The sequence below is a fragment of the Neovison vison genome, chromosome 11, assembly GCF_020171115.1.
Source record: "Neovison vison isolate M4711 chromosome 11, ASM_NN_V1, whole genome shotgun sequence".
In the NCBI taxonomy this organism is placed as follows: Eukaryota; Metazoa; Chordata; class Mammalia; order Carnivora; family Mustelidae; genus Neogale; species Neogale vison.
Window position 1 is genome coordinate 54,879,261 of NC_058101.1, and position 26,687 is coordinate 54,905,947.

Genomic DNA, 26,687 nt, shown 5'->3' on the forward strand with positions numbered 1-26,687 from the left:
CAGATTAATGGAGAGACTAAAAACAGATCCACAAAGAGAAGTTGATAAACTGGACTTAGTCAAAGTTACAAGCCTTTGTACTTAAAGACATCATCAAAAAAGTGAGAAGAGCCCACAGACTGGAGAAAATATTTGCAGATAAATTATGTGTCTGATAAGTGACCTATACCCATAAGAATTTTTTTTTTTAAGATTTTATTTATTTGACAGAGAGAGATCACAAGTAGCCAGAGGCAAGCAGAGAGAGAGAGGAGGAAGCAGGCTCCCTGCCAAGCAGAGAGCCTGATGCAGGACTTGATCCCAGGACCCTGAGATCATGACCTGAACCAAAGGCAGATGCGTAATCCACTGAGCCACCCAGGCGCCCCTAAGCTTGAGATTTTTTTTTATTAATTTATTTATTTTCAGCATAACAGTATTCATTATTTTTTCACCACACCCAGTGCTCCATGCAATCTGTGCCCTCTGTAATACCCACCACCTGGTACCCCAACCTCCTACCCCCCCATAAGAACTTTTATAACTCAGTGATGAAAAGACAAATAACCCAGTTACAATGTAAGCAAAGGATTTGAGATTTAAAAAAAAAAATCTGAAGACTATACAAATTACCTGAAAATCTGGAGAATATACAAATTACCAGTAAGCACAGAAAAAGATGTTCAACATTATTAGTCACTAGGAAAATGAGATATCACTTTATTCTTACTAGAGTAGCTATAATAGAAAAGACAAGTATTGGTAAGAATGTAGAGAAATCACGGGTGAGAGTATAAAATGGTCCAGCTACTTTGGAAGACAGTTTGGTAATTTCTTTCTTTTTTCTTTTTTCATTTTGGTAATTTCTTAAAATGTTAAACATAAAATTATCATATGATCTAGCAATTCCAATTCTATTTCTATGTACCAACCCAGAAATGAAAATGTATGTCTACACTTTGGACACAAATATTCATAGCAGCATTATAGACAGTGGCCAAAAAATAGAAAAAACCCAAAGTTCTATCAACTGATAAATGGATATACAGTTGGAGTGATGTACTAATATATGCTACAACATGGATGAATCTGAAAGACCTTATGCTCAATGAAAGAAGCCAGACACAAAAAATTTGCACAGATTACATGACTTTATTTATATGAAGTACCCAGAAGAGGCAAATCTGTAGAGACAAAAAGTTGATTAATAGGTACTTAAGGCTGGAGTAGGAAAGAGGTATCTCTTAAATGGGTATAATATTTCTTTTGGAATTGATGGAATGTTTTAAAATTAGATTATGGTGATGATTATACAATCATGGTTAAGTTGGTTAAGTGGCTACCTTCAGCTCAGGTCATGATCCCAGCATCCTGGGATTGAGTCCCACATCAGGCTCTTTGCTTGGCAGGGAGCCTGCTTATCCCTCTGCCTCTGCCTACCACTCTGTCTGCCTGTGCTCACGCTCTCTCTCTCTCTCTCTCTAACAAATAAATAAATAAATAAAATCTTTAAAAAAAATCACCAAATTATATATTTATAATGAATAAGTTTTATGATGATAAATTATATCGCAATAAAGCTACTAATTAAAAACATACAGACTTACTTTTGGGACTTTAGGGACATGAAGGTAGCCTTACTATTTGAGGTAATATTTTTAAAAATTTATTTGTTCTTAAATTTTATTTAAAAAAATTTTTTTTAGAGAGAAAGCCCGAGTAGAAGGAGGAGCAGAGGGAGAGGGAGAGAGAGAATCTTAAGCAGACTCCATGCTGAGCATGGAGCCTGATGTGGGGCTTGATCCTAGGACCCTGAGATCATGATCTGAGCTGAAATTAAGAGTGAGGCGCTTAACTGACTGAGCCAGCCAGGTGCCCCTCATTTGAGGTAGTATAATGCTTAGCATACAGTTGGGTTCTATATTAGACTGTTGCTAAAAAATGAATTCTGATGGATTTAAGAACTTTATATATAAAGCAAAACTACAGAATTTTATACACACACATATATATGTAAAATAATTATCTTTGTCAAAAACCTTTATTACCCAAGAAAAAATTTATAAGTTGTAAAACGAGATGCAAAAAAAAAAAGTATTTGGACTATATTAAAATAAAACAAACTTCTGTTTGAGAGAACAAAATGAAAAATCAAGCCATAGTTGGAACCTGGATGTGGTTCATGAAATTGGCAGTTGTCATTGTCAGTGCATCAAGAATGCATAAAACTGTGACCGAAGTTTGTTTGTTTTTTTTTTAAGATTTTATTTATTTATTTATTTATTTGTCAGAGAGAGAGAGAGAGAGAAGGAATAAAGCATGGAGAGTGTGAGAGGGAGAAGCAGACTTGTGGCTGAGCAGGGAGCTCGATGCAGGGCTCAATCCCAGGACTCTGGGGTCATGACCTGAGCAAAGGCAGACACTTAATGACTGAGCCACCCAGGCACCCCGTGGCTGAATTTTTTTTTTTAAATATTCTTTTTTTTTTTAAATTTTCAGCATAACAGTAGTCATTATTTTTTCACCACACGCAGTGCTCCATGCAATCTGTGCTCTCTATAATACCCACCACCTGGTACCCTAACCTCCCACCCACCCCCTGCCACTTCAAACCCCTCAGATTGCTTTTCAGAGTCCATAGTCTCTCATGGTTCACCTCCCCTTCCAATTTCCCTCAACTCCCTTCTCCTCTCTAACTCCCCATGTCCTCCATGCTATTTGTTATGCTCCACAAATCAGTGAAACCATATAATTGACTCTCTCTGCTTGACTTATTTCACTCAACATGATCTCTTCCAGTCCCGTCCATGTTGCTACAAAAGTTGGGTATTCATCCTTTCTCATGGAGGCATAATACTCCATAGTGTATATGGACCACATCTTCCTTATCCATTCGTCCTTTGAAGGGCATCTTGGTTCTTTCCACAGTTTGGCGACCGTGGCCATTGCTGCTATAAACATTGGGGTACAGATGGGCCTTCTTTTCACAACATCTTTATCTTTGGGTTAAATACCCAGGAGTGCAATTGCAGGGTCATAGGGAAGCTCTATTTTTAATTTCTTGAGGAATCTCCACACTGTTCTCCAAAGAGGCTGCACCAACTTGCATTCCCACCAACAGTGTAAGAGGGTTCCCCTTTCTCCACATCTCCTCCATCACATGTTGTTTGCTGTCTTTTTGATTTTGGCCATTCTAACTGGTGTAAGGTGATATCTCAATGTGGTTTTAATTTGAATCTCCCTGAGGGCTAGTGATGATGAACATTTTTTCATGTGCCTGATAGCCATTTGTATGTCTTCATTGGAGGTCTGTTCATATCTTCTGCCCATTTTTTGATATGATTGTCTGTTTTGTGTGTGTTGAGTTTGAGGAGTTCATTATAGATCCTGGATATCAACCTTTTTGTCTGTACTGTCATTTGCAAATATCTTCTCCCATTCCGTGGGTTGCCTCTTTGTTTTGTTGACTGTTTGCTTTGCTGTGCAGAAGCTTTTGATGACTGAATTTTTAAAAGGCAAGCAGTCAGTTGAAAAGTGGCAAAATGGCAATGGGAATGGAGAACTTTTCAAAATATGCTAAACCTCAGTAATAACTAAGAAACTGCAAATTAAAATAAATGATTTTATTTTAATGCGTTTGACAACTATAAAGTCTGATAATACCAAGTTTTGGTTATTTGGGAGACAATAGGAACTCTTAAGCATAGCTGATAGAGTTGCAAAATGATTTAATCATATAATGCATTATCTGGTAAAGTTGAAAATATACATACCTTGGGACCATGTAATTCCACTTACGGATTTCTGTCAGGAAGAAACTAACACTTGGACAGGATGACACATTTATCAAGATTTTTAATTCACTATTTTTCATAATAACAAAAAAGTGAAAAGTCATATAGCTCTCAATAGAGAACTGGATAAACTGCATGTATTTATATAAATAAACTCTGTGTTATAGTCAAACAATGCATAGGAATTTTGGCCTTTTGGTTAGGATTGATCTCAGTTATATAGTTAAGTCTCTCTGCTGAAAGCAATGAAAAAAAATGTTAGATTAAAAAAAAAAAATAGAGCTGAAAAGACAGTTGGGAATCCCTAGGCTAATTTTAGAGGTAAGTAGAAAATAAGAGGCAAAGCTGCTTAAGCTTGAAGTCCCTTGTTAATATTGTTTATTTGTATTTTCCTGGCTAACTAGGCAAAGGATCAAAATTCAAGCCTTAGGGCCTGTCCAAGGTAGATATTCTTATAGGAGATCTTCTGCAAATTAAGCTAGACTTCAAAAGGCCATGCCTTCAGGGTAAAGCAACCACATCTAAAGTCATCCTTCCTCTCTGCAGTTCCAGAATGTTACCTGATGAGCAGAGTAGGAAAAGGAAGAAGTAAAAGGAGAAAAATGTCTGAGATTGAATTTTTCACAAGAGTGGCCTTCTAGCAGATCTGTGTCCTAACAATCAAGGAATCTCAGGCTGTAATACTGGATTGAAGTGTTGCTGTGGTCTGAATTTTTGTGTTGCCCCAAAATTCGTTTGTTGAAACCTTAATGCGCAGAGTAATGTTACTAGGAGGGTGGGTCCTTCGGGAGGTGATTAGATCATGAGGATGGAGCTTTTACAGGATGGGAATTATTGGGTTAGTACCCTTTTAAAGGTGATCCCAGAGAGCTAGCTCACCCTTTCTACCATGTGAGGACACAGAGAAGTTGGCATTCTGTAACCCAAGTGAGAGCTTACCTGAATCAGACCATGCTGGCACTCTGATCTTGAATTTATAGCCTCCAGAACTGTGAGAAATAAATGTTTGTTGTTTCTAAGATACCCAGTTTCTGTTATTTTGTTATAACCACCTGAATGGACTAAGAAATTTATCTAGTTTCCTACTGTTGTAACAAATTAACTCAGATGTAGTGGCTTAAGATAACACTAACTTACTATTATCTTACAATTCTTAGGGTCAGAAGTCTGAAGTGGGCCTCGGAGGACTAAAATCAAGTTGTTGGCAGTGCTGTGTTCCTTTATGAAAGCTTTGGGGCAGAGTTTATTTTTTTGTGTCTTCCAACTTTTAAAAATTGCCAGCACTCTATGGTTTATGGCTTCTTTCTGTCTTCACAGCAAGCAATGACCTGTTGAGTCTTTCTAATGATGCCATCTCATTCTGACTCTTTTTGTCTCTCTCTTCCCGTTTTAAAGATTTTTGTGATTATAGTGGGTCCACTAGTATGATCTTATTATAAGATCAACTAATTAGCAACCTTAATCCCATTTGTAACTTTAATGCCCTCTTGCCATGTAACATAATTTATTCATGGATAGTGGGTATTGGAACATGAATATATCTGGGAGGCCATTCATTCTGCCTACCACAAGATGGTTTCTAACTGATGGTGCCTTTAGCTGCCTTCTGGAAGCAAACAGTAAGCATCTTTGGAGGAGGGTACATCTATCTTAGGCCTTGGAATTTTTAATCTTTGAAAGCAGAAGCCAGTAAGTACTGAATTAATAAGTGCACAAAGAAACAGGTAAGAGGAGCAAGAATGATGAGACAGCAGAACACACTCATGCCCAATAAGTTATTGGGATGATCAGATGCTGATTTTTAAAATTGTCATGCTTCCCATATTTAAAACAGACCTAAATATTTGTAAGGAATGGGGAGCTATAAAAAAAGATGTTCAATATTTGAAAAAAAACATAATTGAACTTATATAAATAAAATTATTAAACTAACAAGTCAGCAGATAAGCTTCCTGAAATAAGAGGGTTTGGATTTATCCTCTGGTGAAGACAGCTCAGAAATTGGAGTGTATATTTAAAAGAAATTTGTTTCAGCATTGGAAAACAGGTAGCATAAGACTGTGGTCCCAGAGAAAAATTAAATCAATGATGGAGGCTCTATGATCACTCCACCATTTTGCTTGGAGGCCATTTCCAGACTGTAGCACAGGCAAGATGATTACAAAAAGAGCCCAGTGGTCTACAGACTTGAGAAGACAAAGATCAGCATTCAGAGTATTTTAAGTGGCTAGAATTTGTGGGGGCATAGTACCAGAAAAGCAGGAGCTATGTAGAAAAAGAGCTCAAGAAACCAGCACATGTTACCCTTGAATCTTTGGAAACCAGTTAATGCATATGTAGGACGGACATCCACAGAGCTGATAAATAACACTTTAAGGAAAGAATGATTACCAGTGAACTGTGATCTGAACAATTGCTAGAACTGACGTAGGGCTGGGAGTCATTCAGGTTCCCACCAACCAGAGTAAGAACAATAATGGAATATAAGAGTGACTCAGTGGAGATCCACAAAAGCTAAACATAGTAGTGGGAAGACTTTTGTGCTTTTATTCTAGAAACCTTTTTTAAAAAGCCCCCAAATGATTTTCAAGTATTTTAATGTTTTGAATAAACAAAGTATGATACTTGTTAAGAGGAAAAAAAAAAAAATCCAGCGCTCACAATGTAAAATTCATAATGTCTGGCATCTACATAAAATTACCAAAGATGCAAAAACAGGAAATGTATCTCAACATCAGGAGAAATTAATGGATAAGAAAACATAAATATGAAACAGAAGATTAAGGAATCAAAAGTAGCATTTTTTTTTAAAGATTTTATTTATTTATTTGACAGAGATCACAAGTAGGAGAGAGGCAGGCAGAGACAGAGAGAGAGGAGGAAGCAGGCTCTCTGCTGAGCAGAAAGCCCAATGCGGGACTCGATCCCAGGACTCTGGGATCATGACCCAAGCCGAAGGCAAAATAACCCACTGAGCCACTCAGGCGCCCCAGAAGCCGGAAAAAAAATAAATAAATAAAAATAAAAAAAAATGAGGAACTTTGAATGGACTTTACTGAGAAAAAAGAGAAAGCATAAATAACCTAAGTAAGGAATGAAAAGCAAAAGGGACATGACTGCTGATGTTGTTGATATTAGATAAATAAAAGCATACAGTGAAACATTTTATGCAAATAAATTGAGAAATGCAGTTGAAATGGATGGCTAACATGAGAAATAGAATATCTGAGTAGACCTATGACAGTTAAATAAATTTGATTGGTAATAAGCCTGTTCAGAAAGAGTTTATTTCCAGGTGGCATCCCTGGCATATTCTACCAGATGGTCAAGCAAGACATCCTACATTTTTTCATTTTTCCCAGGTGGCAAAAGAAAAGAACATTACCATTCATTTTATGAGGGTAGCATAATATTAACATCAAAACTTGATAAGTACAAAAGAAATTTACAGACCAGTTTCTTTGGTGGCCATAGATCAGTAGCACCAATACTATATACTATGAATAAATCTTAAACACGATATGTGTAAGACCTTGGTCTTATCTAGGGAAGAGCTGAGAAGCCCAGTAGAACAAAGTAAGTCCTTGTTTATCATCTTTTCAGACTTAAATCTAGGAAATGTGCAACCTTTAAATTCAGTATGCTTATATGCAGGGGGGCGGGGGGGAAGGACGTGATATTTTGTCCAGTATAACACAGAATAACATCTTAAAATAGTTGTTTACAATATTTTTGGAGCACATTGATAAATAGAATATTTTAGTAATAGAGATTTGGGGCTCTTTGAGTCCGAATTGTTACCTAATATGAAAGTCTTATATAGCTTTCTTGAAAGCTCTGTCTGATGATGATTTATTCACTTTTCTGCCTGAAATTTCCATTCATAGGAACTAGTACTGAATCATTTCACAAAGCTTTTATTAACTACATATTTATTAAGTACCATGATAACTACATTATTTTATTAAATCTAAGACATCATTAATTTTAAGTTGCATCATTTCTTCACATTCTAAATGAAAAAGTGTTGCTACTCTTTAACCTATAGCACACCATTGATTTTAAAATGCATCTTTTTAAAGATGTTAAAATGTTTTTTAAAGCATTTTTGTATTTATGAAACATTTCTATAGAAGTATTCCCATTTTTCTATGATTTAGAAACACCACTGAAAAAAATCTGCTTTACCTTTCATTTTTCATACCTATCATTCTACCTTTTGTTTTTCTTTCCTAATTTAAGCACTCTTAAATGCATTACTTTTTTGGTTTCCTTTTTTGCCATGCTGGTCATTTTTCTTGAAATGCCTTTTACTTTATCAGTAAGCTGCTTAAAATTGAATAAGATACAGCCTTCACAGAAAATTATAAAATACTGAAGTCAGTATATCCAGAAGGTAGAATACTCTTGCAAATTCATGATACTTGTTAACTTGACAAGATTGTTGGTATTTTTTTCCAAATATTTGGTAGTTCCAAGGTAATACCTTAGAAAGGTATTACCTTTCCAAGGTAGTCTATAGCCATGAACAAATTGTTGTGTTTTAATTTCTGTAAGTATGTAGGTTTAAATTTTTTATATCATACTTTGCACAGCCAGGATTTTCTCCCCATTGATATTCATTTACTCATTCTTGTAACTGAGGTTAAAGATGCTGCTTTCTGGGGTGCCTGGGTGGCTAAGTCCTTAAGCATCTGCCTTTGGCTCAGGTCATGATCCCAGGGTCTTGGTATCAAGCCCTGTAATGAAGCCCCGCATCGGGGTTCCCTGCTCAGCAGGAAGCCTGCTTCTCCCTCTCCCACTCTCCCTGCTTGTGTTCCCTCTCTCTCTGTCAAATAAATAAATCTATAAATAAAAAATAAAATTTTTTAAAAAGATGCTACTTTCTTTCATGTTAATATTTTTTGTTACGGGTATAAACTGGAATGTAATAGATGTCTTTTTTCATTCTCCTCTACAAAACTATTACTAAAAAAAATCTGCCTGTAGTATTTCAACTTTGGAATACCTCTAAATAACAAAAGATTTTTACTTGTTTTAGTAGAGAATGTTTACATTTGAATATTTTAAATTCTTCACAGTCATGTATTTTCTGATAGTCATTGTGTGATTGTTTACTCTTTTGTGTGTTGCCTAGTTCAGCTTAATTCACCTAAAGGAAAAATGACACCTCATAGTTAAATTTGTAATTTTCTAATTCATTTGGGTTTATGGTTTTTGATTATTGTAAAATTTAACTTTTCCAGTAGGTTATATACTTTTCTCTCTTTTACAACACAGGTTTTGAGAGTATTTTAGAAGGGCTTTATGGACCACGGCTACGAAGAGACCTCAGTTTATTTGAAGGTAATGCTTTTTAAGTTTTATTTTAAAATTGTGACTTTTTGTCCCATTTAACAAATGAAAAGTAGTTGTTCTGTGCTAACTTTATATTAAACATAAATTTGTGGTCTTGTTTAATTAGTATTTTTAAGTAAATAAATAAGTGATCCAAATATTGTTTTTGTTATTACATAACATTATCATAATCTTTTGAAAAATTCATTATACTGATCAAAATGGAAAGTGAAGCTTGGTTTTGGCTTAGTGGTGAAATTTAATTTTTATTATAACGTACCCTTGCTTATTCTTAAAGAGGATTTAAAAGCGTTCAATTAAGTAAATATTTTCTCTTGCTCATGAGACAGGCAGCCTGGAAATCAGATTGTTCCTCTGAGAAATCTCACTGTGTATGTTCAGAGTTTTATATTTACGTATAATACTGTTTGTTATTAGCCACTTCTTTCAAATGCTGTAGCATAAAGCCTAGTGGAAGATTTTGATTTGTGATATAATTGCTGCAATACCATAGTTTATAGTTGTTTTATTGCTTGCTTGGAAAGTAGAGCAGTAGGAGAACACTTTTGTAGACCTTTGAGATTTTATAATACAGTTTATTCATAAAATAAGTAACACTAGTGTAGATTTTCTGCTTCGATTTTGATTGAATTATTTCTGCATCTTGTATCTGATCTGTTTTATGTCCTAACTCTTTTGCCGTCTACTATGGTATCTCTCATTCTACTGAGACTCCAGACATCTTTAAAGGTCCTTCTCTCTCTGTTGTTTAAGCCTCTTTTTTTTTTTTTTTTTTTTTTTTTTTTACTTATTTTATTTGACAGAGAGAGAGATCACAAGTAGGCAGAGAGGCAGGCAGAGACAGAGGGGGATGCAGGCTCCCTGCCGAGCAGAAAGCCCGATGTGAGGCTCTATCCCAGGACACTGAGATCATGACCTGAGCCAAAGGCAGCGGCTTAATCCACTGAGCCACCCAGGCGCCCCTGTTTTTTAAGCCTTTTGCGGTGAGGGAATGATGGTGGAGTAGTTAAAACTTTTCTGCCCATTCTTTATTAATGTTGAGCTGGGTAATTGAATTAGGAATCATAGATCTGAAGGTATCTATGAAAGATCTTTTGTCTCAACCACCTGTCTTCTCTGAGATGAATTCATATCCATTTAAAACATGACTTTAAGAGTAGAGACTCCGAAATGTGCTTGTACTAATGTTCTATTATTCTTCCAGCTAAAATCATTTTTTATTTCTCTTAACTTCAATCATTTCTCATCTTAATCATAATTCAACACTGAATTACGTATTTTACCTGATTTTTTTAGCAATACTAATACTAGTTTCACCTATTTTTCTGAGCTTACAAATGAACAAAGGAAAAATCTAAAAAACCAAGAATTTAACCAAAGCCTGACATTTCTTCAGCCTTCCTTTCTTAACCTGCTGTCCTCATTCATATCAGAAGTTAGCATTATACTTAATTACCTTCTGACAACCCAAATTACATCTTGTGATTCAGTCTGTTGCTTCCCCCACTTTCACTTGTTTATTTATATAGTTGTATGTATACGTATATATTTATGATCCTTCAGAAATTGTTTATTATACAAAGGGCAGAATGTTCTAAAGGAAATAAATGCTTTGTATTTTGATTTTAGACTAGTATTTCTTTACTATACAAGTTGGACGTGTTTATTTTAGGAAATTAAAAAAAATAGATAAGACAGAAAGAAAAAATTACCCCTACCTCCATGATCTATAGATAACTTTTAAACATTTTTATATGAATGTAAAATATATGTTTTTATGTGTTTATTCTTTAATTATAGCAGTATTTACTATATGCACAGTATGTATAATTTCTGTGATAATTATTAAGATAATAATTATGTATAATTTTTGTGCCTATTGTGCTCACTGGGTGTATAACGTCTAGACCATCTTTTGTAATGGCTGCACAGTATTTCATTGTAGATTTATAATTAATTTACTTATTTCATTTAATACCCATTGCTGCATATCTCAGTTTATTTAAATTCAGATAGATCTTGTACTTTATGTTCATTTTAGTGCTTTTTTTGGTGGGTGTATTTAACAAAATTAGCTAAGCTTTGGAACTTGCATATAGACACATATTTGTTGCTTTTTTTCTTCCTCCAGGTTTCTTAGGTAAATTCTTCTATTTTTATTTCCTTTTTTTGAATTAAAAAAAATCTAATTAAATTGTAGCCTTGAGAATGATGATATTAATTATTGCAATACATCTGTTTCTGTTCAAGAATGAAGACAGCCATATATTTTGAGGGAAATTCAGTTAGTACTATCAAAAATGTAGAGCCTCTTGAAAAGGCATGTAGAAACTATACATTATAGATATCTCCAGCTTCTTTCTTATCCTCTTATAAATAAGTGATAAATAAGTGTGGTTTCTTTGTTGTCATTGTTAAACATGGTTTAATATTTAGATGCGGGGACTACAGGTATAGGTATTTCTCACCATGCAAATCTGTATATAGGAATCAAATAGATTAGTGTATGTTTTTAGTTAAATCGTTGGAAATCCAAACCTTTGTTAACTCACTTTCCAAAACTGAGAAACCAAATATATTGGCTAGCAAAGGATTCTTATATATTATATATTACTTTAAATTATTTTTTGTTATACAATTAAATGCATAGTATTTTAACTTTATAATACATTGATTTAGATAGAATTGCATATCTGCTGCTGTTTCTGTGGAAAATATACTCTGAATTTCATACTACTACCTTAAATCAACTGTGGCACAGAGCATATTTTTAAGTTTAAGACTTTTGTATTGTATATATGAGGGTTTTAAGAGGTTTGTATTTTAATTTTTTTTTTAAAGATATTTATTTATTTATTTATTTGACAGAGAGAGAGAGAGATCACAAGTAGGCAGAGAGGCAGGCGGAGAGAGAAAGGAGGAAGCAGGCTCCCTGCTGAGCAGAGAGCCCAATGTGGGGCTTGATCCCAGGACTCTGGGATCATGACCTGAGCCGAAAGCAGAGGCTTTAACCCACTGAGCCACCCAGGTGCCCCTCTATTTTAATTCTTGAATTTAATTCGGAACCACCTCCAGATTAAATGTTTGAAGGAAGCTTTTAAGTGGTGCTAATTTTTATTTTGTTGGAAACGAAACATAAGCCTTAGTTTTCTATCTTCTTTGGTATGTTTTGTGACTTTTTCTCCTTCTGGGGAAAATATTTTGGCAAAGACAAGGGGGACTCTACAAAGAAGGTTTGAATGTCACAAACTTCAACTTTTATGTATACCCAGAAAAGTTCCTTATATTCTGTGCTTCTCTTCCTTCTCCATCTCTCCAAAACTTGTTTTTCCTGTGCCACAGAACTTTTAAGCAAAAATTCCCTCTTTTTTTCTGCTTTAGTCAGTCCTTTCTCATGTCTTATTTGTGAATAAGGTTTCTTTCACCTGTGGGAACATCTGATTTACATTCCGTGATTATGGATATTTACAAAAATTTGTAGAGTGTGGTTGACCTGTGTAAACTGATGGAGCCAAAGGGAGATTATGTCAGAGGTCTGCAGGCTATAGCATATTGGCCAAATCCAGCTTATTAATTATTTTTGAATGGCCTATGGGCTAAGAATAATTTTTACATTTTTAAATAGTTGGAAAAAATCAAAAGATTAATATTTCATGACATATGAGAATTATGTGACGTTCAAACGTAATTGTTCAGTTAATAAGTTTATATTGAGAATACGTCTCATTTGTCGAAGTGTCAGTGACTGCTTTTGTACTACAAAAGTAATGTTGAATGGTGTGGCAGGTGGTCTGGCCTACGAAACCTGAAATACTTACTGTTTGGCTGTTAATAGAAAAGGTTTGCTAACCCTTGAGTGTACCACTGACTGAAATTTAATATTTTTGACTTAATATCTTTTTCAACTGTAAACACTATAATGATAGAGACAACAAAACTACCTTTTAATGAGATTTATTAGGTAAAACATTAAAAATTTTATATGAGGGGCACCTGGGTGGTTCAGTGGGTTAAAAGCCTCTGCCTTCGGCTCTGGTCATGATCTCAGGGTTCTGGGATCGAGCCCTGCATCGGGTTCTCTGCTCAGCGGGGAGCCTGCTTCCTCCTCTCTCTCTCTCTCTCTCTCTTTGCCTGCCTCTCTGCCTGCTTGTGATCTCTGTATGTCAAATGAGTAAATAAAAATATTTTTAAAAATATTTTAAAAATTTTATATGAGTATAGTTGGTTTCATTGGTTTCAGGTTTTGCAGCATAGTGATTCAGCTTCTCTACATGTTATGCTGTCCTCACCAAAAATAGAGCTGTCATCTGTCACCATACAAGGCTATTACAGCATCATTAACTATATCCCTATGCTGTGCCTTTATTCCTGTGACTTATTCATTCCATAACTGGAAGCCCTCCCCTTAGACAGTTTTGCCCATCCTCCCACCCACCCTCTGTTCCCTCTGGCAACCATCAGTTTATTCTGTGTTTTTATAGGTCCAGTTCAGTTTTCAGTTTACTCATTTGAATTAGATTCCACATGAGTGAAATCATGTGGTATTTGTCTTCCTCATTCTCACTTATTTCAGTTATATAATATTCTCTGGATCCATCCATGCTCTTGCAAATGTCACAGTCTCATCCTTTTTTAAGGCTATGTAATATTCCTGTGGGGGGGTCTTGCATCTTCCTTCTGTATTCATGTATTGATGGACACTGGATTGCTTCCTGTATCTTGGTTATTGTAAATAATGCAGCAAACATAGGGGTGCATATGTCTTTTTGAATTAGTGTTTTTGTTTTCTTTGGGTAAATACCCAGTGGTGCAATTACTGGATCATATGGTATTTCAAATTTAATTTTTTGAGGAACTGCCATACTGTTTTCCACACTCTACCAATTTGTCTTCTCACTAACGTCATACAAGGGTTTCTTTTTCTCCACATCCTCTCCAACTCTTGTTATTTCTTGCCCCCTTTTTTTTTTTTCCAAATTTTTATTTAAATGCTCGTTAGTTAACATACGGTGTAATATTAGTTTCAGGTATAGAATTTTGTGACTTACCACTTGCATACAGCAGCCAGTGCTCATCATGAGTGCCCTCCTTAATACCCATCTCTTATTTGCCCTTTAGATTTTAGCCATTCTGACAGATATAAGGTGATATCTGATTGTGGTTTTGATTTACATTTCCCTGATGATGAGTAATGTTGCAAATCTTTTCATGTGCCTGTTGGCCATCTGTATATCTTCTTTGGAAAAATGTCTCTTTCAGTCCTCTGCTCATTTTTTAGTTTTTTGTTTTGTTTTGTTTTGTTTGTGTGTGTGTGTGTGTGTGTGTGTGTTTTATATTGAGTTGAATAAGTTCTTTATATATTTTGGATGTTAACCTCTTAACCTTTTATTGGACATATTATTTGCAAATATCTTTTCCCATTCAGTAGGTTGCCTTTCTGCTTTGTTAGTGGTTTCCTTTGCTCTCCAGAAGCTTTTTATTTTGATGTAGTCCCAATAGTTTATTTTTGCTTTTGTTTCTTTGTCCTAGGAAATATATCTAGAAAAATATTGCTACCACTAATGTCAGAGTAATTGCTGTCTCTGTTCTCTTTTAGGATTTTTATGGTTTCAGATCTCACATTTAGGTCTTTAGGCCATTTGGGGTTTTTTGTGTGTATAATCTGAGAAAGTGGTCCAGTTTCATCTTTTACGTGTAGCTGTCCAGTTTTCCCAGCATTTATAGAAAAGACCATGTTTCCCTATTGTGTTTTCTTGCCTCTTTTATTAGATGAAATATTTTGAATGCTTATTTTGTGTCAGGAACTGTAATGAGCAGTGGGGAAAAAAATGAGTAAGTGGGATCTCTTTTAGGAATTCATTGCCTAGTATTAAGTCAGTAGTTTTCCAATATGGATTATTTCTTTTAAAACCAGAGAATCTAATACTGCTCTATTTTGTAGTTACATAAATTATATTAGCTCTTAATCATTATGCACACAAAAACTTATCTGAGTGTATTCATCATGTATTTATAATACCAAGCTTAGAGAAATAGACTAAATATCCAACAATAGGATATTGATTAAATAAGTTATGATACATCTGTTTGATGGTCCATACTTATTTATTAAAAATGATTTAGAAGTATATTTGAGCATAGGAAATATTTGTGACAAGTATGTGTATAATATCCTAATTTTTAAAGGAAATACCATTCTTTAAAGCAGTTTAAGTTTATAGGAAAAACCAAGTAGGAAGTACAAAGATTTCCGATATACCCTACCCCCTCCAAGGTTTCTCTGTATTAATATCTTTCATTAGTGTTGTACATTTGTTAGAATTATTGACCCAATATTGATATCTTTTATTACTTAAAGATTCCATAGTTTACATTAGCCAAGTCTGTGTGTGTTGTAATGTGCATTTTGGCAAATTCATAGTCATGTATTTACATTACAGTATCCTACACAATAGTTTCATTGCCCTAAAAATCACCTGTAGTCCACCTTTTAAGTTATTTCCCCTGTCCCCAACCTATGTCAAACACTGCTCTTTTTACTGTCTCTCCATTTTTCTTCTTCATGTCATATAGTTGAAATCATACAGTATTTTGTTTTTTGTTTTTTTAAGATTTTATTTATTTATTTGACAGACAGAGATCACAAGTAGGCAGGGAGAGAGAGGAGGAAGCAGGCTCTCTGCTGAGCAGAGAGCGTGATGTGGGGCTTGATCCCAGGACTCTGGGATCATGACCTGAGCTGAAGGCAGAGGCTTTAACCCAGTGAGCCACCCAGGCGCCCCCAGTATTTCGTTTTTTCAGACTCATTATTTCCCTGAATAATATCCATGTAAGGTGCTTCTATGTCTTTTCATGGCATTTTAGATCATTTCTTTTTATTAACTGAGTAATACTACATTGGGTGCATGTAGCATAGATTGCTTATCCATTGATGTACTTGAAAGACATCTGGGTTGCTTCCAAGTTTTGGTAACTACTAATAGAGCTGCTATAAACATTTGTGTGCAAGGTTTTGTATAGACATAACTTTTCAACTCATTTGCCTAAATATCTAGGAGCACCCTTACTAGACAGTGTAGAAAGATTATGTTAAGCTTTGAAGAAACTGTAAGACTGTCTTCAATGGCCGTACCATTTTGTGTTCTCACCAGCAATGAAACGAAGTTCCTTTTGCTCTGCATTTACACCAGCATATGATGTTTTCCATGTTTCAGACTTAAACTGTTCTAGTAGGTGTGTAGTGGTAGCTCATCTTAATTTTCAGTTCTCTAATGGAATATAGTAGTGAGCATCTTGTCATAACCTTATTTACTATCTACGTATCTTCTTGGGTGAGGCGTTCAGACCGTTTTTGGTACTTGGTAATGATGACAGATAATAAAAATGATAGAATGAGGAAATACTTCTGCTTTTATTTTCTGAAACAGATTGTAGAGAAATCATCTGGGTTGGCGCTTTCTGTTTTGGAAAGTTGTTAATTTTTTATTTATTTTTTTTTAAGATTTTACTCATGTATCAGATAGAGGGAGAGAGAGAAAGAGCTCACAAGTAGGGGGAGGTAAAGGCAGAGGAAGAAGCAAGCTCACCACTGAGCAAGGAGCCCAATTCAGGACTCAATCCCAGGACCCTGGGAACAAGACCTTAGCTGAAGGCAGATGCTTAACCAGCTGAGCCACCCAGGAGTCCCTGATTTAATTTCTTGTAGATACAGTCCTATTGAGATGATCTATTATTTCTTATTTGAGATTTGGTAGAGAATGTCTTTTCAAGGAATTTGTCCATTTCATCTGGTGTTACCAAATTTGTGGGCGACTCATATGCATAATATTTTATTATCTTTTTATTACTCATAAAATCAACAGTGATGGGACGCCTGGGTGGCTCAGTTGGTTAAGCAGCTGCCTTCGGCTCAGGTCATGATCCCAGTCTCCTGGGATCGAGTCCCACATGAGCAGGGAGCCTGCTTCTCCCTCTGCCTCTGCCTGCCTCCCTATCTGCCTGTGCTCACTCTCTCTGTCAAATACATAAATAAAATCTTTAAAAAAAAAAAAAAAACAGTGATGACCCCATCTTTAATTTCTGATATTTTCTCTTTTTTTACTTAGTTAGTCTGCATAAGGTTTATCAGTTTTATTGATATTTTCAAAGAATCCGCTAATGCTGATTTTTTAAAAGACATAGAATATAAACTAGAAGGATATATTGCAAAATGTTAATCATTATGTCTGGATAACGGGATTACAAATAGCTTTTTCTTTTCTCTTTTGTAGCTTTCAGTGCAGTTAAGAGGTAGTTTTATAATGAAAAATTATTTTTTAGTAACATTGCCCACTGTTCAGTATCTTTCCTCAAAATCAACATAGTTATAACCACTTTTTCATGACCTTCATGAGAAATCTAGTTCAGTATTCTCTTTTTTCACTTTTCATTGGGCTTTGTCTTTAGGAACTTTAAATTTATTTCTTATGGTGAAAGGGTACAAAAGAGAATAAAAATGTTCAAAGGAAGTACAATTATCTGAAAGAAAATGAAAGTAACACCTATTGAACTTGTTAGGTGTTCTGTATATGTTCTTATTTAATTTTGACTATAGTCTTAAGATGCAGTCATTATCCTCATTTTAAAAGATGAGGAAATGAAGCCCAGAGAAAGTAACTTGCAAAGGCCACATCTAGTATTTGGAAGATATCTCAGTACCAAGGCTCTCTAATTTCAAAGTCTGTTATCTTTCCAGGACAGATTAGGTAAAAAGATTGGAACCAGACTTTGACCACGAATATATATCCATGGTGAAAAGGTTTATCTTTTGTTAGTCATTTACTATTAGTTTTCTCTTTTTTTTTTAAGATTTTATTTATTCATTTGACAGAGAGCGCAAGCAACAGGAGTGACAGGCAGAGGGAGAGGGAGAAGCAGGCTCCCACTGACCAGGGAACATGTAATGCAGGGCTCCATCCCAGGACCCTGAGATTGTGACCTGAGCTGAAGGCAGATGCTTAATTGACTGAGCCACCGAGGCACCCTACTATTAGTTTTCATTATGACATTTCCTTTTATTAATAAGACTATTCTGGAAGGTACATAATTTGACCCTTTTGAGCTTATACAACTTCATGTATTAAAATTGCAAAATGAGAGACAATTTATTTTATGGATATCTGATCTATTGTCATATTTTCTTGAGAAATAATCTGTTTTATTATAGCATTTACTTTTACGGCATGAAAAGATAACCTGGACAGAGAAATCTGGCCTTGAGTTGATTTTTTAAAATTTATTTGCCAATAAAAAAATAATATATCTCACCATCATTTATTTGGACTCAAAATCAAAAGTTCCATAGAAGTATTATTAAATATTGGTAAGTAAAGTTGTAGATTTTTTACCCACAAAATTTAAGAGCATTTATATAATTGTTGATTATTCAGGGCCATTTATTTAATCACACAGGCATTTATTTTAATTAATGTTTCTTTGAAGATCTTCTAAATAACTAAAATAAATGTGATAATCTCAGCATACCCAATTTTATCTTACAACTGGTAATTGTTTTAATTATTCCAAACTTGTTGTTCTTCGATTCAACATATTTATCACTAAAACTTCATGAAACCCTACAGTGATTTTTCAAAAATACCTCTTCTCCAGGACTGCCAGCTATTTTTAAAAAATTCTAATGCTGGATTCCCTTCATAACTTTTATTCATGAAGCCATAATAAAAAAGGAGTAAGATTTCCTTGATCTATCAAAATTTTTATGCTTAGCATATGAGTCAAGTTTTTGCACAATAATACTGCCTAACAAATAGCTCTAAAATCTGTTGCATCTTTATGGGCAGTCTGATTGACTGGGCTTCAGGGATCACTTCTGATGACTGCCGGTCCAAGTCTGAAAGAGTAATGGCTATGTGGGGCAAGTTCTTTTTCATATTGGGTGGTTGAAACTCAAGATAACTGGGGCAACTTGCCATACCTTTTAAAGCCTCAGCTTGGAATATATATTGTCACTTTCCCCACATTCATTCTACTGATGAGAAAGTTCTGCCTTCCTAGTAAGAGACATTGCACAATTCCACGTTTAAGAGTGTGAATGTATTATTCTATTATAGTGATAGGTCAAAGGATTGAAGAAAATTATAAACCTAGGTAACTACAGTTCTGGGTTTTTAATTGTATAGATTCCTTAAACTTTCTGATTTATCAAATCATTTGCAAAATAGTGGTCAGCTTTCTTAAATTGGTATATTAAAATTATCTGTTTTCTGCAAATGACCCATATTAAATACATTTGTGATTGTGCAGGATTTAAAAATAATGACTGATGACCCTGCTTTGTTAGTAACTAGCCTTTGGATGGTGTTTTATAGTTTATAAAATATTTTCACATTTTTTTCATTTGATCCACGAATAAGGTGGTGGGATCATTATTTTACAGATAGGAAAATTAAAACAAAAGCTTTATAACTTGACAGGGTAACAACTAGTACGTTCTATTCCAGTTGGAGACTTTAAACCCAGTTATCTTTCCATTACCCTTTGCTGGGTCCCATTGGTCCCATTTCCTACCATTTCTAAGTTTGGATAATATTAGTAATATTTCTAGACCAGGGCCCAAACCGAAGGGAGCTATTACTACACTCTTTATACTCCAGCAGATTACATTCTCTTCTATTCTGACTTGTGTATATCTCAATTGATGCAAGAATTTCTTGGGGGCTGATCCTAACTGGTATTTATTTATTACCATTCCAAGAAAAGGTAAGCTTATTTCCTGCGTAGTTTAACAGAAACATGTATTCAACTTATTTATTTTGAAAGTATGAGAGAAAATTACTGTGGTATACCAATGCTTTTCACATTAGTACCCATGTAACTGCCTCAGATGATAATTGTTTCATATATTGGAGGTTCTATATGGGATTTATTTGGGAAAGGAACTTGAGGGGAGTTTTACTGCAAGAAGTAAGTTTGAAAAATCATTGTACCAAGTATAGTTAGGTTGACAATGTTGTTATATTGTCATAAAATTTCCTCATCATAAAATGTTTGTTTTACACAAACTTTCTAATATAATAGTTGGATTATATGAAACATTCTTGTGGAAAAAAATTCAGGTTTTTGTGGAATAATATAGCTTGTTTACCTCCCTTTTATTTGAACTCTTGGTACACCATCTTTAAACAATGTAATAAAAATTTGATTTGACTTCTTAGCTATGGATTTCTACTTTTTTTTGAGGAGCATTTCATTTTCTCAGATCTGTGGGGTTTTCTGGTGCTGTACTCCATTTGTCTGTTTTATGTTGCTTTCATGATGTGTAAAATTTATTTTCCCCATGCTTCCCTATTTCGATTTCTTTCATAGTGTATATTAAAAATTAGTAGGTAATTATAAGTTAAATCTTTTAGAAGACTAGATGATACTTAAAACCCTATTGTTAGAAAATAAATTTATAATCAGCTCATTGTTCTTGCTTCTTTGTCCCATAATAGTGCAAAATTACTCTCCTTACAGTCTTCTCTGTTTTTTTCTTTCTAGATGTCATCACTTTAATTTTAAAGTTAGGCCTTCTCCCCTTACTATTAGTAGTTAGTTTTTTTTAATGAGTCTTTGCTGTGGAGAGTGGTAATTTTATTTGTTTTAATAAAGTTAGTGTATTTAATGAATATTTTTCCCTCTTTTAAAGACTGTGAACCAGAAGAGCTGACTGACTGGTCTATGGATGAAAAATGTTCATTTTGTAACCTACAGAGAGAAGCAGTCAGTGTAAGTTTTAGTGCTATGAAATTATTTCTGAACTAATTGCACAACTGTAACACAGTTTTTTTAATTTGTTCTGAAAATTGGTGACTTACAATGGAAATTTAAATACTTGATTTTGGTAATGAGAAGAATATTTTAAAGTCTTATGTTAGAAGGCTAACATTTAGCTTAACTTGCAGGTGAAATCACAAAACACTCATCCTTTTTACTTATTTCACATTTCTTCCTTACAGCTCCCTGACTCATGAAGTTCAGTTTAGATCTGTTTTGTATTTAGGTAGGCAGTGTTGAGCTCAGAGGCCTAGCTTGGTTTGAGACCACTCTATAGTCTGATTTCTTAGGAATCTATAGTTGGGAGGATAACGTGGTACTACTTTTTAGCCTTTTACTTTCTTGAAGTCTTCTGGATATCAGAATTATTTCTTGTGTAAATGTTTGAATTGTGTCTACTATAAATGGGCATAAACTAGACAAGCAGCATCTTCTTGTATGGCGTGAAATCCTAATTCTTTACTATTGTGAGAAAGGCTGAGAATAAATGAGAACTGGGCCCATTTGGTCAGATTAGTGGGTAAACATACCTACTTTGTTGTTAAAACTCTCATTACTGGCATGCTGTATAGTGAATTTATTTAGCAATGTATTTTATCCACACTCCTCCCCCCTTTTTGGGGCTATAGTTTGCTGAGAAATAAAGCTAATTTGATATCAGAGCTAAATTTCTTTTCTCCTGACTCCTGTCCCAAATTTTATGTTCTCTCTATATAATTTGTTAAATAGAACAAACGAGCATTTAGATAATATTTTTTGGCTGTTTTTAATGGAATCACATGTGTAATTAAAATGGATTGTTTTATGTTGCTTTTTTATAATTTTAGGATTGTATACCATCTCTTGATTCTTCACAGTCAACCCCAACGGAGGAACTATCATCTCAGGGCCAGTCCAACACTGAAAAGATTGAATGCCAAGCAGAAAATTACCTAAATGCACTCTTTCGAAAGAAAGGTAATATTGGTATACCTTTTCATTTAATATTAGCAATAAAGATTTAGACTGTATTTTTCTCACAAGTCTTTTTTATATGCCAGTCTTTATTCTATTTTTTATTATTTTTTTATCTTTAGTTTTTCTTCACATTTTTAGGGACATTAGGATTCTCAGTTACTGTAGTGCAAATCTTCTCTTAGCCATTCCTTTTCACCACTCTTTTCTCAGATCTCTTCCTGACTTTATCAGACATTTTTCTCATCTACTATAGGCAGACAGGAAATTTTTTTATGCTTCTGGTCTTCCTTATTTTGTTACTGTTCTTAAGACTTCAAAAGTTCTTTCATGTTGAATAAGTGATAGATACATACAAAGCTGTCTTTAGAAATATAACAGTTAAATCCTTTATCAGCCAGGTTGAAGTATATTTGCTGGCTTGCGGTATCAGTGTTTCTTTGGTAGCTTGAGTATGCTTACTTAACATTAAATGTCAAATGTTCTTTTTTGCTTCCTGTCTAAATTATTTAAACCAAATGAGGCTTGTTTCACTTGTTCCCTTACTTCATACACATGTATCAGAGAGAAGTAGTTTTTATATCTTAATTACTTGAGAAAAACTTTAGAAATACAGAACCTTCCATTTTTTGTTCTTGGCAATTTCTTTGTTAGTAGAGTGTCTTAATTTTCACCATATAGATCCTTGGAGTGAGTCATGGTGTAGGGGGAATGCAGGTTGGGAGCAGTTACCAATCTGCCTTCCACTTTCCAGAGATCAAGAAAAACATTACTGTATTTCATCTAGATGTTGACTTTGCCTTACCCGTCTTTGAAATTAAGTTAATATTGGATATTTTTCTCTTAAATTGCTAGCTTTCAGATTTTAATTAATAATGTGGAAAAGAATTTTCATCTTTGAGCAAGGAGGCTTTTGTTTAGTCCTCAGTGTTAAGAGTTCTTTTCTGTGTTGAAATATAAGAATCTGTGATTACATTCATTACATTAAAAAAACCTAAAATTAAAGGGCGCCTGAGTGGCTCAGTCAGTTGAGTGTCCAACTGTTGAGTTCAGCTCAGGTCATGATTTCAGGGTATGAGACAGAGCCCCTTGTCAGGCTCAATGCTCAGTGCAGAGTTGGCTTGAGAGTCCCTCTCTCTCTCTCTGCCCCTCCCCCCAATATGTGTATGTTCTCTATCTCTTTCTCTCCAATAAATCTTAAAAACAAACAACAACAACAACAACAAAAAAAAAAACAAGAAAAACCCTAAAGCTAAGAACTATATTTTTTAAAGTGCAGGAGACTGAAAATCTCTTTCTATATGTTACTGAAGTGCTTAGTGTTGAGAAATTGGCATTTCTCTTGAAAAAAATTTGAGAGGGAGAGAGTGGAGGCAGGAGGAAGGACAGAGGAAGAGGAAAAGAAAGTATCTTAAGTTGACTCCACATTCAGCAGAGACCTTGTTGTGTGGCTCAGTTTTATGACCCCGAGATCATGACCTGAGCCGAAATTGAGAGTCAGTTGCTCAACCAACTGAACCACCCAGGCATCCCTAGAAATTTTTTTTATCTGAACCAATATTAAAAATATTTTGCATGCTTTCTTTAAGAACTTTATAACATTAATTTAGAAAATTTTATTCTGCCAGTGTATTTACATTTATAAGAAGAATTTTGTTACAGACTTCTATCACTAAGAGAAGTGGAAGAAATGTACACATTTATACATGCACACAATAAGTTTCACTCACCTTAGAACTCATTACTCAGTCTCCTTTTTCTTGAGTGATTTATAATGGTAGTAGCTAGAATTATCAATAATAATGACCTATAATTTTTGATAGTATGGAGTAACCTGTGCTCCATTGCCCTGTTAAGAGTAATCAGAAAACACTTGGTACTATTTCAGCTGATTCAAGCATCTGGGTCTTCAAGAGGTCTCCTACCAAAGGTTGGGTGAGTGTTCATGGATATTTAGTGACCTCTCCATTTGGGGATAATCTTGGTTTTCTTCAAGATCTTTGAAGGATTTCAGAGTTTTTAAATGAAAGATTCCTACTGGAGTTTTTTTGCTTTACTTCGCATCTTACCTTTGTTAATTCCTTTATTTGTAGTCCAATGTGATTTTCCAGATTTAATTAAACAAGGATTTTTCTACTCATTTACTTGGTTTTGGTTTTTTCCTTATTTTCAAATTTTCTTTGAATAAAATCATTTTAGAGGTTTCCAGTATGGTCCAACTAGGATAAGGCCAGAAGGTAATACCAGTATCTTTAACTGATGATAACTCTGTCATTTATTTAGATAATTCTGCTGTTAACTTGACATGGAAATAAAAGGCATAAACATGTTTTTTAAAATAAACACTTCTGGGTGTTTTGAGTAACAAAGTGTTGATAAAGGATATTGTTGGTGAAGCTTTTATTTGATTCCTGAAGAGTTCCCAAATTCAGCCATTTTCAGGAATTCTGGTTATTAGTAATGTTAGTGTTATTGATAAGTACAGATACTGATCTTTTGCTCAGTTTGAGGAACATATGTTAATCATCTTGCCAAAACATAAAGAAATCTCTTTGTAGCTTTATTGTAGCTTGTTTATTATTTCTCCTAACTATGGTTTTAGGATGATGATAATGATAAATGTAAGCTGTTATTAAGAACCCACTACACAGGATAATGATGATGATTGATGTCATCCGTTCTGATTGAGCACTAAGAACTTTTTATGCCTTTTCATTTAATCTGAAAACAATGTTAAGAGATAGGTACTATTGTTATCATTTTAACAGGTAGAGGCAGTGAAACAGAGAAGTTAAATAATCTGTCTTTTGGTTCTGTTATGAACATTTGAGTCCTCAAGAAGTTTTAAAAAAAGTTGAGAAGTGTTCTGTGTGAGAAGCACCTATATTCTTTTATGTACTAAGTAGGAAAATCTTCCTATTCTCTACTACTTAGCCCCTGGGATTAGAATTATTTTAATTGAATTAGGCAGACTAGAGAGGACTTACAAAAAATGCTGTATTTCTCATACATTTCCATTCTTCCTTTAAATGAACTAGAAAGAGTTTTAGTGATTAGTTTCCTTTTAGAGTTTAATAATAGGTTGGAGGAAACTTAAATACTAAATATAGTTTGCCAACCCCTTGTAATTAAAAGCTTGTCAAAAATACTTTTTCAGGGTTAAATAAATATAATGGGTGAGGGTGGTATTTTAGGACAGAGCTGAACTTTTAACTAGTTTTGAATATTACTGAGAAATTTTTTAGAATTGAATTCCTTCTAGAGTTTAACCTTAAAATTCTCTAGAGTATAAAATAGAATGAAAATTCCATGATAATAGGCACTTTGTTTTAATTGCAGTATCCTCAGTATTTAGAAGTGCTTGTCATATCTGTCTTGAGTAAATATTTCTTGAACATATGAGAGTGCTAATAAACTGTCCAGGTATCTTCCAGTTTCTCTATATACTCTGGTATTAATACTTACTTGTTTTATTTGGAGAAAGAAATTGTTAGCATGTACATATGGCTTACCTTTCCATACTTTGTACTAAAGTTTATTGCTGTGTATAGTTTGAATATTGGTCAGTTTGTTTTGAAGTGTGTAGAAACATACACTTATAGATATAAAATGCTTTTCCAAAGTACCCCATCATATGTAAACTAAATTATTTTGACTTTTAGCTTCACCTTCTCTGATTACTTGAAGCGGTATAAGTTACTGAGTCAGGAAGATGTCTCATCTTTTATTTTTAAATTAAAGAAGGCTACTTGACTAAATTGGAAAGATAGTATACACATAGTAGTTGAATGAATCATACTGCTAAGTGTATAATAAAATGAAATCTTTCTTCATCAAAATATGTGTTTTCCCTGCTTTATCTTTTATCTCCACACACATTTAGCATTCTTGTAACTCCTGTTCTGTTTTTTTGTTTTCAAAGAGCTTTCCTGATATATTTGATGCAGTTTGTTGAAAGCTGCTATTAACCAACCCTTTCCCCTTAAATTAATTGGTAGCCAGGTTTTATATAAAGTGTTTCAACCTTTTCTGAACACAAATCATTTTCCTTTTATTTTAAACTCTTAATTTTTAAGTTTTATACTGTGTCAAGATATAAATATTAATATGGCTAAGTAACCAATTGGTTATCACCAATAAATAATAAAGCCTTAGATTTCTTAGAAACAGGACTGTTGATCTTTTAGATTGCTTTTCTCTAAATGTAGGTATCCTTGAGCAACTATGTAGGTTTGTCCTGACTCATTCAGACCCTGAGTTTTTCTTACACAAATGTGTCTTTATGAGACCATTGTGGGTCATACATTAAATTTCTGGGATGCCTTTTGGAACTCTCAGGAAACCGTACCTTAGTACCATAAAATAATTCACATACTGTTATGGACCATATTCAGAGGTGTTTATGAAAAGATTTGTCATATACCTGGAAGCTATTAATGAAATTCTAAGAAAATACACTTAAAATTATAACTGGATTTAAAAGATTTTTGCATTTCTGGTAAAATCACCTTGCTACTTGCAATAAACCATCCATAACAGGAATTAGAGGCCAACTAGCAGGTCACTCATTATCATTTAGATTTTTATCTCCTTTTATCTTCTTTATTCTTGAATTTGAGTCAGCTGTCCTTTTATAAGCACCCATATTTCTACTTTGTCTTCTAAAACTTGTGGTCTTTCATCAGCAAGATCTCCTATATCCTCAATCTTTTCCTCTTAATGTTCCCTTTATTTTATTTCTGTAACTCAGCTCTGCATATTCTTAAAAGGTGTTTTTGTAGCCCTCTC

The 26,687-nt window shown here is 34.2% G+C and overlaps 1 protein-coding gene across 10 annotated transcripts in view; it reads left to right on the plus strand.

Annotated features, from left to right (window-relative positions):
- LCORL (ligand dependent nuclear receptor corepressor like) overlaps nucleotides 1-26,687 on the plus strand; it is a 157,812-nt gene that overhangs the window by 31,328 nt on the left and 99,797 nt on the right. For 9 of the 10 annotated variants that reach the window (XR_006381072.1, XM_044226034.1, XM_044226035.1 and 6 more), the window contains exons 2-4: nucleotides 9,054-9,119; nucleotides 20,818-20,897; nucleotides 21,773-21,902. Coding sequence is in view for 9 of the 10 variants with exons in the window: in XM_044226034.1 (XP_044081969.1) it covers nucleotides 9,054-9,119; nucleotides 20,818-20,897; nucleotides 21,773-21,902 (276 nt within the window). In the remaining variant the exon portion in view is untranslated. Of the gene's footprint in view, nucleotides 1-9,053; nucleotides 9,120-20,817; nucleotides 20,898-21,772; nucleotides 21,903-23,787; nucleotides 23,835-26,687 lie in introns of all 10 variants that reach the window. The other variant, XM_044226037.1, reaches the window with a different exon arrangement.